At 50.6% G+C, this 19,767-nt stretch overlaps 1 protein-coding gene across 1 annotated transcript in view; it reads left to right on the top strand.

Annotated features, from left to right (window-relative positions):
- Positions 1 to 19,767, top strand: part of C14H1orf94 (chromosome 14 C1orf94 homolog) — a 35,880-nt gene continuing 16,113 nt past the window's right edge. The window contains exons 1-2 of the mRNA XM_064493341.1: positions 1 to 329; positions 17,422 to 18,116. Coding sequence (XP_064349411.1) covers positions 1 to 329; positions 17,422 to 18,116 — 1,024 coding nt within the window. The remainder of the gene's footprint in view (positions 330 to 17,421; positions 18,117 to 19,767) is intronic.

Raw genomic sequence — 19,767 nt, 5'->3', positions numbered from 1 at the left:
ATGAGGAGTGGTGGTGGATGGTCCCCCTGTCTCCGAGCCCTGGGTGGACAAACAGCCTTCTGGAAAGAGAAGAAGAGGATGGCCAGTGGAAATGGGCTGGCTTCATCCTCGGCCCTGGTGGCCAAGCGCCCCTCCGCCCTGGGCCCATTCCCCAGATACATCTGGATCCACCAGGACACACCCCAAGACAGTCTAGACAAGGCTTGCCATGAAATCTGGAAGAGAGTTCAGGGCCTGCCTGAGGCCTTGCAGCCCAGAACCTCAAAGGAGCAGCTCTCTGCCCCCATGGCAGGGACTCCAAGAGACAAGAGGCTCAGCTTCCAAGAAGAGTGAGTGTCCCCCTGCATGGCTGGCACCAAGGGAGGAGGGAAGAGGGAGGAGATGAGGTCTGACCTTGTCGGGGAATGTTCTGTTAGTCTGGCTAAACCCTAAATGCTGTATACTTTTCCTCCACCCACCGTGGTCCTTTGTCCAACCTTTATTAGAGCATTGATTGGGGCCTTGAAGGGACCTGGGTGAGAAGCCAGACCAGGGTTGTATTTCTGCTGTCTCTGTACCAGCCCACTAAGGGGACATTTCTCATCTAAAGGCATAGGCATCCCAGATCTGAGGACCTTGAAAAACCACCCTAACCAGGGCTGAGGGTTAGATGTCCATGGCTATCCCCAGAGGCACTAGAAGCTGGAAGATCCTTCTCCCCTCCCACCCCCAGAGGCTAGGCATTGGCACAGATGAGTCTGGTGGTTTTAAACCACATCTGGAATTCCCTAATACAGGGAGCAGCTGTCCCATTCAGCCTCCACAGAAGCTGCTGCAGGAGCACACATCAAAATATTTACTGGGAAGGCATTGACATATTCAGAGGACATAATAGAAAATTAAAGTGCGGGAAGATGGCTGTAAATAGCCTGTTTCCTGGATGGGAAATCCTGTGTCTGGGAAACACAGAGCTAAATGTTTCTCCACCAGGGCAAAGTTGGGCAGATATTGTTGGGGATGGATATTAGAAAGGAGAGGAGGGAACAGAGAAGAAGGGACCTCGTTAGGAAAAGCAAGTACATCTACAGAGTTATTAATGCCACCAGTGAGCACTTGTTCACTGCTTTGCATCTTCAAAGTGGGCTGCAAACATTAATTAATCCTCCCAGAGTCCCTGTGAGGCAGGTATTAGTGTCCCCATTTTACAGATGGATTAAGTGTTAATAATTAGGTGCTAATTAAAGACTAAGTGATAATTAAGTGTTGCCTGTTCCAACACAGGTTCCAGCTCAGCTCAAAGATGCTCTGGAGTGGGGGGACCTCATTCAGGCAATTATCAGCTGCGTCTGGTTTCAGGGATTTCTAGGCAAGAGCTAAGGAAGGCAAAGTATAACTGCTCCCTAGTTCTGCACTCCTGCTGTCCCTTTTTGTGCTTACTGGAAGGCACTTTGGCTCTTACTACCTCCCCTGCCCTCTGCTCAGCAGGACATGACTGGGATGAGAATGGCCTGTCTACAGCCAAAGCCCTGCTGTCCGGCCCTCCGGTGGCTCTGAGCCCCTCCACCCCACCCACTGCCATCTGCTCTGGGACAGGGCCTTGGCAGAGGGCCTGTGGGGCTGTGCTCAGCTCTCAATGGCCAAAGAGCTGATTGTCCACTTTGTGGACTAAGGGTCAGTGGCCATTTCCAGTAGATGGCACCCTCTCTGCCAGATCACACTGCGTTAATGGAGACAGACTCTACTTCCAGTCTGCACTTGGCCGAAAAGTGACCTGGCACACCTTTGGCCTGCCGCTTGACTCCAGTTGGCCTTGATTTTCTCATCTGCAGATGGAGGATGATATGCCCTGCCTGATCCACCTCAGCATTGATAATGAGGATCAAATGTGGTGGGAGAGAGGAAACAGGAAATCGGAAGCTGCACTATACAAACGAGGCTGTCCCTGAAAGAATTGTCAAGGTTCAGGGATTTGGTTGTTGTTTGTGTTGCCTTCAGCCTGGGGTCTTCACACGATGCTCATAGACCCGAGGGTGCTTCAGGGGGCCCCCCTGGAGTTGAGTGGCCTGATTGCTGGGCGCCAAGCCCAGCTTTAACCAGAGCCGTTCAGCTTTTTGTAAGTTTCACTTACTGAAGTTCTGAATGAAGGCTACATTTGACAAAAGGTAACTGCTACTGAGAAAAGGGCTAGGAAACCATTGCCTCAGATGAGTGAATGATATTATCGTGCGGATATCAACCAAGCAGAACACAATGCGCTGTTCCTGAAATAAAGGCAGCTGCAATGGTGGAGTCAGATAACTCTGGTTTCAGATTGCATTTCAGCCCAGTGCCAGCTGCGGAACTTGTTTAATTTATGTGAGCTGCAGTTTCCTCATCTGCCAAATGGAGATGATTACTGTGCATTTCATCCAGTTGTTGAGATGATTAAATGGGATATTTAAACATTACCAGTAATAACTAAGATTTGTAAAAATCCCTTGTAATAATGATGGTGATGATTTCTTTAAGCCCTACAATTATTACATGAAGTGGGTGTTATTTTAAACTCCCCCTCTTTTTACTTTTTGTTATGCAAATGTTCAGACGCATAAAATGGAGTAGTATAATGAATGTCTATCAATCAGCCTCATTGATTATCAACTTTGTGCCATTCTTGTTTCAATTCCACCGTCCCCCTGTTTTAAAATCAAATCCTTTTTACAGGTAAGGTAACAGGTTTGGAGGGGTTAATTTCTTTGCCTGAGGTCCTACAGTTAGGAAGTGGTGGAGTTTCAGAAAACGAACTCCGGACCATGTGTGATAGTGCTGGCTATCTTCCCCTAGGAATTGAGGCATTTTTTGGAGAGTCATAATATTTGTCAATGTCATGTTCCAAGTGATCACATATAGATAACAGATTTGAAAACCAGGGAGCTGTCCAGTGCAGCTGTGGGATGGCTTAAAGGCCCACAAAATAGCCTCTCAGCTAATCTTTCCACTGTTTAATTTGTAGACCCAGTGTCGGTGATGTTTGCTGCTGTAGGGCAGCTAGACAAATAAGTTCTAGAACACTTGTTAGCCAGAATTTTTAAAAATTTGTCCCTATTTATCATAGAAATCCAGACATCTCAAGTTTAAAAGGGATCTTGGAGGCCATCTGCTGCTGCTTGAATGCCTTCCTCAACATCCTTACCAAGTGGTTCTCCACTTGTACACTATCTTAGATGGGGAGCTCACCACTTCCTAAGGTAGTTCCTTCCCCTGCTATGAACCCAGACTATCAAAAAAACATTTTCTTCCTGTGCTGAAATCTGTCTTTATCAAACTAATACCCATTGATCTGGATTCTGCCCTTAGAGCTCCAAATTAAATCTATCCCTCCTTCCTCTCAGTAGCCTTTTAGATATTGAAAGATGGCAACAGTATTCATCCTAGGACCTCTTGTTCTACAAGCTGAGTACCTCTGGTTTTCTGAATTTCCTGCCCATGTTGCTGGTCCCTGGGGCAGTGCAGCAACCAAAACCAAGTACAGTAATCCAGGGATGATCCTATCCGAGCAGACTGGATCCTCTCCATCTATGTGCTATATTCCTGTTAATGGCAGTTAACACCACATTCGCTTCTCTACCCAAGCTAACTTCACCCTATGGACGTATTTTGAGTTCATTCATTCATATTATTCATTCAACAAACATTTATTAAGCAGCTACTTTGTGCCTGGCACTGTGCTCGTAGAGCTAGTGGAATAGAGTAAACCAGATAAAGTCCTGCCTTCCTAGAGCTTACATTTGCGTAGTGGAGGAGAAACAGAAAATAAGTAAATAAAAGAATATGATAACATAAGAATGGGAAAAGAATCGGTATTCTAGTTGGAAGAAATCAATAATAAACACATAAGAATAAACCAAATAATTTCAGATAGCAATGGGTGCTCTGGTGGAAGTAAAACCAACTAAAATAGTAGGGGCATCTCCTTTAGATGGGGTGGGCAGGGAAGGACTCTCTGAGGAGAGGTGGTCATCTGATACCAAGAAAGAGCCAGGCAGGTGAAGATCTGAGGAAGGAGGTCTAGGCAGAAAGGTGAGCAACTTCAGAGACTCAGAGATGGGAGTGGGCTGGAGAGAGACAGCGTGGCTGGGGTGTAGTGAGTGATGGCACGAGGTGATATAGAGGTAGGCAGGCAAGATCTCAGAAGACCTGGAGGATCCCTATAGGGAACACGTTATGGGACACCTTTGAAGGTTTTTAGGAAGGCGTTGTAACACGATCACATTCGCTGGTGTATTAGATGTCTCCAGCTGCTGTGTGGAGATGGTTTGTTAGGTATGTGAAAGAGTAAGTTGGGAGAACTCTGGGAAGATGCTACAATAGTCCAGGTGAGCACGACGGGTGATGGTGGCTGGACCAAAGTGATTGCAGTGAAAATGGAAAAGGTGGGGGGATTCGGTGTGCATTTGGGGAGGAACCAACAGAGCCCACTGATGGCTGGGGACACACAAACAGATATCAAGGCTGAGTTGAGGTTTTCAGCCTGGGCACTGGTAATATTGTAGTACACTTACTGAGGTAGGGAAGAAATGGAGAGAAATGGGCTATGGGGGAGCATCTGTAGTTTTGCCTAGTGTCAACTCCAGAACCTTGCTCAGTTATCTTTTAATTAGCCTTAAATTTGGGCTGAGAGAATTGTGGAAAGCCACTTACTGACTCATATTCTAGGACTACGTATTCCTTCAATCCCCCTGTTGCTAAAGCTTCACAGCCCCAGAATGAGGTTTGGGATTTGCTGTTGACTCCATTGCCCTGACTATGAAATGGCATTTGTTCGTTCCTTCATTTATGGATTCATTCAACAAACACTCACAGTTGGCTTCTGGGTGCCAGACCCAGTGTTAGGTCCAGGAATACAAAGACATGTAGGACAGAAGCCCATCTCTCTGAGAGCTACCAGTCTAGTGGGTGGGGGGGACGCAGATCCATGTGACAGCAGAGACGTTCAACAAATATTTATTGTGCGCCTACTGCATGCCTGACAAAGTGTGAAAACCACACTGATGAAAAAGATGGGGTTAGTCTCTGAACTTCTATATGGACCTTCAGTGTCTTGCGAAAGGCGGATCACAACACATGACGACTGTTCTGATGAAGGACCAGTACGCTGGGAGCACACGCTGGGGACGCATGACCCAGGCTTGGGGCTCAGGGAAGGCTTCCTGGAGGAAGCTAGGGGAAGTGAGCTGGAAGGTGATTCTGCGCCAGTCCCAAGTAGGAAGATAAGTCTACAGAAAGAAAGGAAATCCATTTAAGCATTTAAAAAAAGGAAGTGATTTCCTGATTGGCAGCCTTCTTGGGTATCTGTTGCAAGAAGGATGAGGGCTGATTTGCACTTGCTCTAGTGAATCTCCATCCACTGTTTGCATCCGTCCGCCAGTCCGAGGCCAACAGAGTCGCTGGGACTTGGAACCCAAGGAGCTGCCTTGTTTGAAGTGCTCTCCCAACAAACCAACCCTTTGCTGCTATTGTTATTTAAACCGTAAGAGAGCCACCTTTCCGCTCTCATCCATCCCCATGGGCTACATGCCACCCCCAGGGAACTTCCCATCATTCCCTGCACCTACAGGACCCTTTCTGGAGGTTCTCTTCTCAGGACGTAGCGCAGGAAAAAATTGGATGAGTCATCCTAGTTACCTGGAAAAGTTGCTTGGAATATATCCCCACTTTTATTTGTTATTATTGTTATTTTTTTAAAAAGCTTGAAACCTGGTAAGAGGAATGACGAGGACAAGGCTCACACATGGAAACTCAGACTGATGTCCTGGGGCAGAAACCAGCTCTGGAGGCCTGTGAAGTCTAATGCTAGCATTTTCTCCTCTTTGAGGGGTCAATCCCCTCTTTGAGAATCTGATGGAAGCTGCCATACACCCTTCTGCCTGAAACACATCCTTATATCCCTCGATGTTTTTGAATGCTAGAGACCCCTTGGACCCCAGGGTGGAATCCTTTTCTCCCAGCTACTCAACTGTCTCCATCCCTCAAGCTTCCCAGGGCTGAGTCTCAGCCATTGCTATGACCCCACTCACACTGACATCAATACATCCCCCATCCTGGTTGTCCCATGAATTCGTGCACGAATGGTGCTGCAGACCCAGGTTCGAGGCCCTGGACCCTCCCTCCTCCAATCTCCTTACACATCCTGTCGGTAGCCTTCATGGTGGGCTTTGACTCCTTGCCTCCCTGCTGGCCTCTCTCCTGCCATTTTTGGAACATCTCATCTTACTGTATCTGGTTCCTTGCCCTCCTGGATGTCCTTGGCCGGCTTCACCTTCCTGAAGCACGTCAGCAGCACTTCTCAGGCATCTCCCATGACTCATTCATTGTCTTCCGGACTCCTCGGCCTGGTCATCAAGAGTCTGTGCTGGCCCTGCCTACACCTCTAGGTGCACATCTTGCTGCTCTTCTCCAGACTCTCTATAAACCAGGATGAGCCATCAGAGGTGCACCTTGCCTTTGCTCAGGTTATTTCGCTACCAGGAGTGCCTTTCTTCCATATCTTTGTATTGAACGCTCACTCTTACTCATCCTCAGAGACCCAGAACTGGGGGAAGGGTATAGCTCAGGGGCAGAGCACATGCTTAGCATGCACAAAGTCATGGTTTTGGTCCTCAGTACCTACGTTAAATAAATAAATACATAAATAAATAAAAAACCTAATTACCCTCCCCAAACACCAAATTAAAAAAAAAAAAAAAAGACCTGGAATTAGTGGGTCATCTTCTGAATTTTTTACCACTCACTCCGTTCAACATTTTTTTTCCTCCTTCTCCCCTATTCCTCTTTTTAATTTAAATAAATGATTATGTTCCCTCTCTTTCCTGAGATTTAAAGGTGGCTCACCTTTAAACAGATGGATCAGAATCCCAGCACACTTCATAACTGCAACCAACTTTCTCAAACTTTCTGTGCCCTATTTTCCTCGTCTGAAAAATGCAAAAAGTCACAATGACCACCCTAAAGGATTATTGTGGAGGTTAGTGAAGGAATGCAGGCCAAGTTCACACAGCACCTGGCAGAAAATAAGGACTCCAAATTCATCATCTTCTTCACCACTATATTATCGTTACTTTCAAGGATAAAATGACAAGGGTTAAGTGATCAGGAATGGTATGGGGAGAGGAGGCTTAGGTACCAGCAAACCTAGGCTAAAGGAATGTACTCAGTTGAGGCCAGCAGGTGCTTTGAGATTCTTGGCAGCTGGGGCAAAAAAGTGGGAACATAAGTCGTATCATCTAACAGGACAAAGCAGGAGAGATCATCGGCAGAGGCAAACACCGCCTTAGCTCTGAGGACCGCATGGTAGAGGTCTTTATAGGAGGGTGATGGAATGGAAGAGTCAGTTTAGAACTGGCTCTTGTGTTGACCGTTGGCCAGAGGGAAGGACACAGAGTCCCAGTCGGATGTGTCAGAGCAGCCCTGGCATGGGGTTTCTGATGAGGTGGTCATCTGGCACGTACTGTACACTGCCTGAGGCAGCAGTCCCTCATCCCCCACTTGACCACGGCTCCTTAAGGGCAAGGACTGTGTCTTACTCATCTTTGTCTCCCCAGTGCCCAGCCAAGTTCCTGGCACTCGGTGGCAATGCAGTGTATATGAATGAATGAGTAAGTAAATGATGGATGAACCATAAAAATGCCACTGCAAGGAGAGTAAGGCCCAGAGGTGGCCAGGAGCCAAGCAAGAGGTCACAATCATCAGAAGAAGACTGAGTGACGTAGGGACAGGATATCAGGAAGCCAAGACATTGGCAGAGTATTTTTCCTCCTCATGCCTTCAGTTGCAGGAAGGGGACTAACATTTTCTTGAGCACCTGATATATGCCAGGCTATATGAATTTCAATTTTCTGTTTGTCTTATTGTCTTAGCAACCCTTCCCAGTTGATGGTCAATATTATTCCCATTTTACAGATGAGGAAGTTGGGGCTCCGAGAAGTTAGGCAACTTGCCCAGAGTCATCCAGCTTGGAGGGGGCAGAACAGGGATAGGAACCTCATGGAGCTTCAAGGCCAGAGCTCTTTCTGGACACCAAGAGCCCTTCAGAATAGCCCTTCCATGTCTGCTTAGCACTGGGAGCCATGAGCGGTAGAGGGAAGATGAATTGTGATTAACGTCCCAAGTCCTATGTTCCCCTTTTTAATTTAATTTTATAGTTTCGGGAGCTGTGTCGCAGGTTGTGGGAGCCCGCAGAGATGGGCCACCAGTGGTTTGGTTTAATCCCCTTTTTAATATCTTTGTTGCAGCGTTCTTTCCAATTCAACTCCCAAGTCACATTAAAAAAAATACCTCTTCCTTAGGGTAAGCCTCCTCTTATTAAACAGATTCAAATGAAAAGTTTTAAAGATAATTTGAACAATAAGAATCACTCTACAACTCCCAGCCGAAGCTCCTTTATTGCTGTATTTATTCCCCAGTATTTCCTGTCTCGTTCCCCAGCTCACTGAATCCTTCATCCCCCAACCCTTCCAGTCCCAGGCCCAACCCCTGCTGCCTCCGGCCTACTCCCTTCTTTCCCCTCTAGGGGGCTGGGGAGTCCAGCAGGGTCAGGGTGGGGGGGTTCTCATTTCCATCTGCCACTCTGCCTTCTAAGACTGTCCCATCAGTCCTGAGGGGTGGTCAGGGAGAGCTGGAAAAGTGTCTGGAAGGAAGTTCTCACCTGGATGTGTGTCTCCAAGTGCATCATTTGCATCACAACTGTGGCCAGAGGTGGGGGTTGAGGGTTAGAGGATGGAGGAGGGATCCTTGCTCAGAAAGCAGATACCTGGGCCCCTTTCTGGACCAACTGAACTGCCTTTTCCCCAGGAGTGCCCAGGAATCTGCATTTGAAACAAGCACCACAGGTGACTTCTGTGTGTACTTGTAGAAAGTTCTCTTGGGGGTCAAACACGATGGACCCTCAGGCTTAAAAGGGACACAGCTTTGAGAAGGAGGCGTTGCAAAGAAAAGCGTGAAGAAAGGAGACTGACGTTTATTGAGTTCCAAGTGGATGCCAGGGATGTTGTGAAAAATTGGCCCTACTCTGTGTGAAGGCCTTTGGTAAGGAATGAGACCAGGAGGAAGTCTAGGTCTGGCACTGGAGCAGCTGAGCAACTTCCCAGCGTTGCCTCCCTTAACCCCGGGTGGTGTCACCATCCCCACAGCACAGAGGCTGACACCTGGGTTTCAGGGACTTCCTGACCGTCCACCCCCGGCTGGCCAGCCCTGGGCTGTGAAGGGTCAGCGGGCTCCACGCCTGCAGCCGGGCTCGCCTCTCCGCACCGCATGTCTTTCTCGGTCTGTTGGTCGGAGCCGCTAACATTTGCATAGCGCTGGTTACAGTTTACCGAGCGCTTTCGCATTCATCATCGCACTTAATCCTCACGCGGCCTGGAGAGTGGAGGAGGGGCGAGTCAGGAGTCAGTTTTCTGAAGGCCCTCTGCCCACCCTGCCCCCCCCCCCGACCTGAGAGGCGCCGCAGACAGAACCCAGTGGGTTTCCGGGTACCTTTGGGATGCCCAGGCCCTAGGATGGCAACTGAACCTGCAACTTCTCTCAACTGCTCCCTTCACCCCCAAACTGAAAAAAGTTGGCCCAGGCCCCTCAGGTTGTGAGAGAGGTGGACCCCACCCTCCTTCCCCCTTCCCTTTCTTCTTGCTGGTTTTCTACAAGGCTGTGGTGGCCTGTGCATGTGTGTGCAGGTGTGCATGGTGTATGCGCATGGTGATGGGGTGTGTGTGCATGGCTGTGGGTGTGTGTGTGTGTGTGTGTGTGTGCACAGCTATGTGCATGTACATGACTGCTGTGTACATGCACATAGGTTGGTGTGTGTGTGCATGAGTGTGGGGTGTATATGGGGAGAGGGACTCAGTGCAATTCAGTGAATCCCAGATCTGGAGAAGAGGAGAGATGTAGCTTTGGCAGAGGTGGCTGTGTCCCTTCCATTCACATGAGGCAGGGGCCACCCTAGGGAATAGAAGATGGGTCCCTGTTCCCCACTCAGACAGGAAGACCCAGAAATGTCCACCAGCCTTGGTCAAGTGAGGGTGAGCGCCTACTGGGGGTGGTGCCAGGCCAAACGCCAGAGTCCCTGTCTCCATGATGGAGGCCACTCCTTGTCTGGGGCCCTTTGGTGCCTCCCCGCCTCCCACAGCCGTGGCTCCTGAAAGTCCGTGAGCGGGACACCCACCTGCCAACTGAGTTCTGCTTCTGCTGCCTCGTCCTCCTAGTCCCTGGTTGGCTCTCTGGCCTCTGCACCTTCTGAAGCTGAGACTCAGAGAAGGGAAGTGAATTGCAGAAGGTCACCCCATCAGAAACGACAGAGCTGGGGTTTGAATGCAGCTCTTCCTACGGCAGAGGCCCCACTCTTTCTCCCACTTCTGCTCTTTTGAAGGTGCAGGGTAGTGGCTAAGAGGAGGCTTGGAGCACATGGACTTGGGATCCAATCCTGCACCAACATCTCCTCTCTCGGGTAAACTTGAATTCATCTTTCAAACTTCCTGAGCCTCCTTTTCCTCTCCCTAAACTGGGAAAGAAGATGCTACCCATTTCTTATGGTTGTTGTGGGGACCAGGGTCAAATACACCTGGTACCCAGTAGACACAGCACAGATCCTGGCTCAGGCCTCAGACCCCTGCTCTCACTCCTCAGAACTGGAGAAAGCCTTCTCACCCACGGAAACCAGAGCCCGACACGTGGCTTCTGAAATCTCTCCAGTGGTTTCCCTGTGTCTTAAGAGTAAAATCTTTCAGCATCACTCCAAGGCCTTGCAGGTTCTGATTCCCGCCTTTATCCCTGACCTCACTTCCTGTGAGCCCCTCCACCCGGCCCATTAATGTGCCCCGCCCACTGGAGCATCAGTCCCATCTTTCCCACCTTGTTGATGTTTGCACCTGCTGTTCCCTGTGTCTGAAAAGCTCTTCCTTGTATTCTTTCCCTGGTTAAATGCTCATCATCCTTTAGGCCTCAGCTTAAATGCTCAAAGAGGCACTTCTTGCCCTCCTGACTTAAGTACCATCCCCCAGTGGACTCACACACAGCATTTCACTCTTGGTTTTCAGAGCAGTGTAGCTTAGTGGTTAAGAAGTGGCATCTGAAAAGGGTTGCCTCAGTTCACCCACTTTGTCCCTTCTTCATTCTATGGCCTTGGGAAAATTTCCTAACTTCTCTGCCCCTTAGCTTCTTCATTTTAAAAACTGGGATAATTGTATCTCTCTGAGTCAGTTAGCTTTTGATATACAATCATCCCTTGGTATCCACAGGGGATAAGTTCCGGAACGCCCACAGTTATCAAAATCTGTGGATGCTCCAGTCCCTTATATAAAACGGCCTAGTATTTGCATATAACTTCCACACACCCTCCTGTGTACTTTAAATCATCTCCTGATTACTTATAATACCTAGTACCATGTACCTGCTATGTAAACAATTGTAAAATACACTGTAAATGCTATGTAAATAGTTGCCAGTGTGCAGCAAATTCAAGTTTTGTCTTTTGGAAGTTTCTGGAATTTTTTCTCTAATATTTTTAATCCGCAGTTGGTTGACTCCGCAGATGCAGAACCCGTAACTGTGAAGGGTCAGCTGTGTAACAAACCACCCCAAAGTTTAGTGGCTCAAAACCACAACTATTTCCTTAGCTCCCGTTTTTGTAGTTCAGCCCTCGCTATGTTCCGCTGGGTGATTCTTCTGGCTAGAGGCGTGGCTGGGCTGGGCTTGGCAGGAAGTAGCTCAGGCTCACCCACACATCTGCAGTCAGTTGGGTCTGGCTGACTGTCAGCTGAGACTTTGGGGTTTTCCTCCACGGGCTGTGCCATCCTCCAGCAGGCTCTTCTGGGCTCGTTCATGTGGAGGTTGCTGAGTGCCAGGAGAAAGGGGGTCAAGCCCTTAACACTCAAGCCCTTTTCAAATCTCTGCTTATTACTGAATCAAGACGGGTGGGAATGACCAGAGGGTCATAATGATCATCAGTCTTCACATCACCCTACTGGGGCTATTGTGGGGATTAAAATGAGAGTTTTGCAGGAAAGTGTTCAGTACAGGGCCTGGCTGGTTAGTCAATTCTCCATAAACACTCATCCTTCTGATTGTGTGAACTAGAATTTGAGGCATAGACTTGTTAGGCAGCTTGCTTAAGATCTGGCCTCCCCTCCCGGTGGGGATTTGAATCCAGTTTCTGCCTCCTCCCAGGGACTGAGCTCTTAGCCACTAGGCTCTGCTGCTCCACCCACATAGACGTGTAGAGAAGTCCATCTCACCTGCAGCCACGAGGCCAGTCTCCGGGTGGAGTGGAACCCTTCCCCGGCTTCCCTCTTCAATCAGCCGTGTTGCTTGGGCACCAGGCCTGGGTACCATGTTTGTCGTTGATCTGAAATGCCATAGTGGGAAGAAAATATTTGTTTTGGTGTTCTCTTCCAGCACTAACAATTTCCTGCTTGCATTTTTCTGTTGTTTGGCTCCAATGAATAGCAGTTTTCATCTTTGCTCTGTGTTATCATGTACACAGAGCTGCTGTCGGGAGCTAACAGCATGCTTGCTTAGTCATTATTCTGGGAAGGGGTGCCAGCCAGTCAATCGCCTTCATTTTTATATGACTCTTTATGCTGCAAATACAGAAATGATGCACTCCACCCACGTACAGAGTCGCCATCAGACACCTACTGTTCTGGAGGTGGGCACAGCAGAGGTGGTGGTGATAGCTGGAGCCATGGCACTGATTCTGACTGTCTTCCTTTGTCAATGGCCCGGAGCTGGGTTAATCTCCCCAAATGATTCCCTGTGAGAGAGTCTGTAGCAGATTTTATGGTTCTTACCAACTCAAAGAAGAAAGCAAATAGCACGGGACAGGTGCCAGCATCGAAAAAACTTCTTAGGAAGAGAGGAGAAAAGATGGATTCCGGGAAATGCAGGTGGGGCAGGCTTGCTGTTGAACCCAGCAAAGTTACGGGGAGGGTGGAAAATCTTTCTGTGAGTCCCAAGGTGTTCGCTGAGAGCTGTGTGGGGTCTGCCGTGGGGCTGCCTTACAGGGGTTGGGAGTTCTTAGAATCAGGCCAAGCAGCTGGTCGGTATCATCTGGTCAGTTCACAGGGATGCCAGGCCCCACGTGGGGCATGAAATGAGAGGCCAGAAAATGGAATCAAAACCATTTTCGTTGCCGGTTGTAGCCATTGAAGGAATTGGGCCGTCTTTAGCAACACAACACTTGATTTCCAGAGTTCCAAGAAATGGACAAGGGTGAAGACAAGCTCGTGAGCCAGTCCATTCATTTATTCGATAAATACTTACCGAGCCCAGTGTTATGTGCCCAGCACTGCTCAAGGTCCTGCGGCCTCTTTGGTGAACAAGACACAGTCCCAACCCTCAGGCGGGATGTATTGTTGTAGGGAGTAAAGGCATAAAAATACTATATGATGGTGATAAATATTAGGAAGAAAGTAAACAGATTGATGGAGCTGAGATTGATGGAATAAGAGCCAGTCAAGGGATAAGCTAGCATCCACAGGAGGTGCAAAGGTCCTGGGGATGGAATGAACTTGACATATCAAAGAATAGTTATAAGATCAGAGTGGCTGGAAGAAGAGGAGTCAAAGCAAGAGGGAGAGATGGGGCCACTTTGTGTGGCACCCTGAGGATCAGAAAAGAGTTTGAATTTTTATCCTATCTGTAGTGAGATTCCACATAAGGGTTTAAGTAGGTGGATGATTTGATCTAAGTTCTGAGAATGTCCTAGCTCTGTGGGCATACAGTTTTCTAAAACAAGAACAAACAAAAGAGCAAATAAATCATGTTTTCTTGGAGGGTGGAGAGGGCAGGTAGGGCAGACCCTTGCTCAGGGACTTGCAGCTGTGTGCTGAATCTTGATGGCAGCGAGGTATTTAATAAAGGCTGTCTTGGACAAGTGGAGAGAGGATGATAGTGACTGGACTGATTTATTCCCCCAAAGTGTTGACCCAGGATTACTGTCAGACTCGGGGGAGGGTTTCTAGCAAGGTCCCTAAGGCTCAGCCCTGGACTCTCCCCTTCAACATTTCTATCTGTAAACTGGCAGGAGACTCCAAAGACTTGCCCATCAGACAGGCAGGTGACACAGAGCTGTCAGGGACAGCTAATGTCATGGATGACAGGCTCAGGACTCGTGGTGATGGTCCTCCACAGGCAGGAGTGATGGGATGAGCCTGGCAATACCCCTCACTGCATTCAGATTGGGGAACAAAGCCCAGCCATGGAGCAGGGAACCAGCCCTGGAAAGGAAGCCGGGTGGGGTGGGAGGGGGTAGTGAGGTCAGCCAGACCCAGCAGCACCCCTACACCAGCCTCTTCACTTTCTCAGTGACAAGGTGACAAAGTCCTTCGCCTCTTTCAGGCTCACATTTCCCATCTGTAAAGTGAGGAGGATACTGTCCATTGCCCAAGGGTGTGGAGAGGATTAAAGGCAAGCGTACAAGTGAGGCCAGCCTTTCTCTGGCCTGTAGTGGATTCATGGCAGATGGAAAGGGAATAGGAGTCTGTAGAGGCTGTCCCGGGGAGAGCCGGGTGCTCCGGGCCAGCCTTTCAGGGGCACACGAAGGACCCACGGCCAGATTGGCACTGCCTTTTCTGGGAATGCCAGCTTCCTAAGAGGCCCGTTGACCCTTGTAACGTGTCCAGAGGAGAATGACCAGGGAATACGAGCAGGGATTTGCACGCAGCCTCTGCGGGATCCTCTCTGCCAGCCTGGCTCTTGGGTTGGGGAGGGGTAGGAGTGTCCTCTCAGTGCGGAGAAGGGACCACCTGTGGGGTGGTTTTTGGTACAGGGACCTCAGGACCTGTGGGTCTTTTAGAAGCTGCTTTGATTTCCCCTTGGAACCAGTACTTTAAAGCAGTCAGTGGTGAGACTTCTGTGTATACATCTATTGTAGAACATTTTTATTCTAGGAAAAAAAAAGAAACCAAACACAGACAAAAATAGAGCAAATACTAGATCATGAACCCAAGTACCCATCGCCCAGCCTTAATGATGACCAACATAAGGCCAATTTGTTTTATCCCCTCATCCCCTCCCCACTTGCTGGATTAAGTTTAAAGCCAATCCCAGACATCATGTTATCTGTAAATACTTTAGCATGTATCTCTAAGAGATAAGGACTCTTTTTGTTGTTGTTTAAGTGGAACCACAATACCATTATCCCAATTTTTAAAAGTTAACATAATTGTGGTCTTTCTAATTCAGAAAATCTGTTGGTATATGGCTTGCTTTGCAGGTTTTTTTGGGCGGGATGGGCAAAAACCGGTTCTTCAAATGCCGGGTTTCTGTGACTCGAGTCTCCCCTGTTCCCTCTGAGGAATGATGAAGAGGAAGATGGGGTCTACAACTCGGGGCTGTGGATTGGCAGCCTCTTTCTTCCAAGTGTTCCGAGGGACCCAGCAGTAAAAGTGGGGTCAATTTATGGACCAAGTCTAGACATGGGAAGGAGGAAAGGATGGGAATAGGAGGAAGAGCAGGGGGAGAGTGAGAGAGCAGAGTGGTGGCCTTGGCCTGGTGGCCTCCGGGAGCTTCCAGGGCCCGCCCACGCTAGCTGCCACTCACAGCTGCCGTGTGCCCAGTGTTTCCTGTGTGCGCATCAGTGCTGAGCCCACACATGGGTTACCACCCAGGGAGTGGGTGCATTTAGTGTCCTGCTCATGTCACAGGTGTCATCCCCTGTCACAGGGGATCCCCAGGGTTCTAGGACCTGACATGACAGAAGCAGTGGTGCTGGATAGTGATCTCAGTCTGTTTGGCTGGAGGCTACTTTTCCTGTCTCCACTCTCTGCCTGCAGACCTGATGAGGCTACCTGTGGGGCTGGTGTTCACGAGGTGTGCTGCCTCACTTGTTAGAATAGCAACAAGCTCCCAAGTTTTTAACTCTTCCCTGTGCTCCCCAAGTGCCCTGGCCACCCAGTACATTTTCCAGGACCCCCTTGGTTGTCATCAGGACCCAGTAACTAAGGGGTTAATGCCCAACACATAGGAAGCCTCTGGGACTACAACCTGCTCCCATTCTGATTGGTTGTCAAATACTGTTCCCTGGTTCTATGTGTGGTGACTGAGTCATCGTGTGCCTGCGCTGCACGTGTGTGTGTATGCGTGTGTGTGTGCGCGTGTGCTCATACAGAGCATTAGCAGGAAGGTGCATCCCTGCTGGGAACATTCCGTAGTCATTTCAGGTCTCACTGCACCCGCAGAATGGGTTGTCAGAGGAGGAATGTGCTCTCAGCCTCCCCAAAACTCCACTCATGGGGCGCTTTAGTTTTTCCCTTGCCTCTTTTTCACCATTTTCACCACCTTTTCCCAGGGGTAGAGTGCCGAGCAGTTTCCAGAATGCTCTGCATAGACCACTTCATCCATCTTACACTGGATGGGGAGCCCACTCAGCAGGGACAGCAGATGGCTCTAAGCTGGGTGGCCATGGTCCTCCTGGAGTGCCAGGGTGCTGGTGGGGCAGGCTGGGCCACAAGCCAGGCCAGCAGGATTGCCACCCTCTTCTGCAATGGAGAGAGCCAGCACTCAGCAGCCTAGAGTCCATGGGACCATCAGGCCCCATCAGGCTGATGCCAGCCAGCAAGGGTCCAGCTGGAGGCCCCAGGGCTGAGGTGCAGGTGGAGGCCAGTGTTCACATGCAGGGAGATGCTTGTGAACTGGTACAGGGATCGAGCAATTGCTGGTGCTCCCAGGAGGTGGGGCCTGGTCTGGAGGCCGTGATCTATCTGGTCAGAGGGCCAAGCCAGCCAAGGTGAACGTGGGCATCCACAGAGCCACTGTGCAGAATTCAAGATCCAGGGGCCCTGCCAAGCTGGCAGACGTGTAGACATACTAGCTGACACTTGTATTACCCTTATTCTGTGCCATACACAGTCTGAAGCATCTCTGCGATACCCCTGTTAGCCAGGAGACAGTGGTGACAAGATGCGGAGCAATGTGTCCAGGGTCACATAGCTGGGAAGTGACAGAGCCGGGGTGTGAGCTCCGCTGTTTGCCCCGCAGCCCCTGCTCTCGCCCTGCCACCCTGCAGTGTGTCTGGGGGCTCCAGGACTCAGTCCCAGCCCTCCGGACACCACGCTCAGAGCTGTGGGCTCAGTCTTGACCGCTTAGCTGCTGGTTTTTACTGCTTCAAGTCCTGGGCACGGCTGAACGGGGAGAGACGGGCTGAAATCCAGGCTCGGCTGTCTCAGCAAGTTTAGTACCGGGAGAGGACTCAGGTGTCCCGAATCCCAGAGCCTCACTCGTGGTACTGTGCCCACAGATGTGATGTGGGAACTTGTGGAAGCCACTCTGGTCCGTTTTCTCTCTTAAGAGGCAATAGGTTTCTCACACCTGGAAACGACTTCTCCACCTGCTTCCCCCCCGGGGCCTGCGCCCCGCAGCAGAGCCACCCTCCGAGAGCTGGCACTGCAGCTGTCCATCTTTCTGACCTGTTCACAGGGCTCTGGAGCTCACCAGCAGCAAAGATGAGATCTCCTTGTTGGTGGAGCAGGAGTTCTTGAGCCTCACCAAAGAGCACCTCATCCTGGTCACAGAGGGCTCAGGGGAGCTAGAGGAACTTGGCAGCTCTCCCGAGGGGCCCAGACTGCCGGCTCCCCGCCTTCTCGTGCCGTCTCTGATGGCGGGCAGCAGTGAGCGCTCAGGAGCCTCTGTGATGGCCGGCGACAAGCTTCTGGAACCGAAGGTGGCCGTATCCGTTATTGGCAGCCGGCAGAACTGTGACTCTGCCATGCCTAAGGTCACGAGCATCCTGCGGGCTGCCAAGGTCAAGAGTGCCAAGGGGGCAGAGGACAGGGGCTGCAGCCTGGGAGCCTCCAACATGGAGATCGGCCAGCTCCTGGCCCAGTTCCCGCTGAAGTCCACCGAAATGCCTAAGGTCCCCGACGAGATGGTGTTGGAAGAGACTAGGGTCATCAAGGACTTCCTGCAGAACAGCATGTTCAGTGGCCCCGGACCCAGGGAGCCCGGGGGGCTGGGCCCGCTCCTGCTGCTGCCTCCCCCGCCTCCTCCCGCGCCTTCCGCCAAACTCGACAAGCTCCTAGAACTCCCTGCTCTGAAGAAGCAGCTCCCAGTGTTTGCCAAGATCTGCTCCAAGCCCGAGGCTGACCCTGCTGTGGAGGAGCACCGCCTGATGGGTGAGTGGGGCTGGGAGCGGGGCTAGGGAGTGGGCCTGCAGGGAGAGAAACTTACTGGAAAGCAGGTTGGGCTGCATCCGGCACATGCGCAGAGTAGAATGAGGTGGCCTTGCTGGTGAGCGTGGTCCCCAGGCGCAGGCTGTTTTCAGCCCCATAGGCCTCCTCTGCTGGATGCCCGTGTCCAGGGCACAGGTCGCATAGGCAGATACGATGCTAGCCCTGAATCCAGTGTTCTTTGGGAAGAGGGGTAGGCACCTTTGGTAGCTGAACACAGTATTTGAATCCACTGGCACCCAGAGTACATTGAAGGAAGCATTTGCCCCCGCTGAGTCCAGGGGGACACTGCAACGTGGGGACTTTAAACTGGACAGGAGAGAAATTTGACTGGCTTCTGATGGTGGTACCTGTTCTGGCCACAAGGCCTGGTCTCCTCTCTCTGGGGCCGGCAGTGAATGCATAACAAGTGTAGTTGAGACTGTTGACCCTGGGATTTGTTCCCAGGGATTCCAGGGTTTTGGGAAGTGCTTTCCCACCCCTGTGTTGAGGAGTCCACATCCTCCCCAGGGAATCCAGCCACCTTCCAAGCTTCCCCCACTCCACTCCCAGGATTCTGCATCTTGTGCCTGTTCTGATCCACCTACTCGGAATGGACAGTTCTGAGAAGGCAGACTGATGGCAGTGGCATTTGGCTGCCGACAGCAGTCACTTGGAGGAGCCCAAAAGAAAAATCCCCCCAGGCTGTGAGCATGGACGGGTAACCGAGAGACACCTGTGTTGGGAGAGTCCAAACCCATCTTCCTGAGAAATAGGAGCGTGCTCACCTAGAGAACGTTCTGTGCTCTGAGCCTTGTAGGAAAGCCAAGGCCCCCGAGCTGTGGACAGAAAGCTGGACTCTGGGTCTCAGGCTGGCCTCTAGGAAACCGAGGACCCTGAGGATGATGGGCTGTATGTGTGAGAGGGTTGAGCCCTGTCTGGGGGAAGGGACGTCCCTCTCACCTTCTCCTCCAGGAGGGAGGCCTGGATGTCTCTCTGTCAGATGGGGCTGCTGGGTTGGAGGCAGTCCTGTCCCACTCACCCTGCCACCATTTCCGTCTGTCTGTATGAAAAAGTGTATGGGCAAAGGTGTGCCAAGGGGAGCTTTGCGGGGGTTTGTGTGTTTGTTAGAGAACACGTAGTGTGAGTGTGTCTGAGTGTGACCACGTGTATGTGTTTGTGTGTGTCCGTTCTGTGGGTGGAATTATGTGTGAGTGAGCCAAAGGAATGACAGGCAGGAGTGTGTGTGTGGGGGGTATATGTGTGCGTGGTGTGTGTGTGTACACAGACGTTAGAAGAGTGAGCGGCAAGCATGTTTCAGGTGACTGGAGGGGTGTGTGTGTGTGACTGCAGGTGTGTGGGCCTCTGGGGAGATGGCTATTATTAGTGGGTATTGTCATTTCAGCACAGTGGCCGGGGGCTACACTCGGCAACCAGAGGAACTCTTGGAAGAGACTCCAGGGACGTGTTTTGCAAAAAATGTTATTTTCTCCTAAATTGGCTCAGACTACAGCAGCTCTTTTCTTTGCTGGGATGGCACTCGAGGGCTGGCCCAGTCCTGCATTCTCAGCCCCAAGGCCACTGGGCTAGTGGGGCCAAGAGCTGGTGGGATGAGATC

This window comes from Camelus dromedarius, chromosome 14 (genome assembly GCF_036321535.1).
Source record: "Camelus dromedarius isolate mCamDro1 chromosome 14, mCamDro1.pat, whole genome shotgun sequence".
Lineage (NCBI taxonomy): Eukaryota > Metazoa > Chordata > Mammalia > Artiodactyla > Camelidae > Camelus > Camelus dromedarius.
The sequence above is the reverse complement of the archived record's forward strand: the minus strand, read 5'-3'. Positions and strand labels throughout refer to the sequence as shown.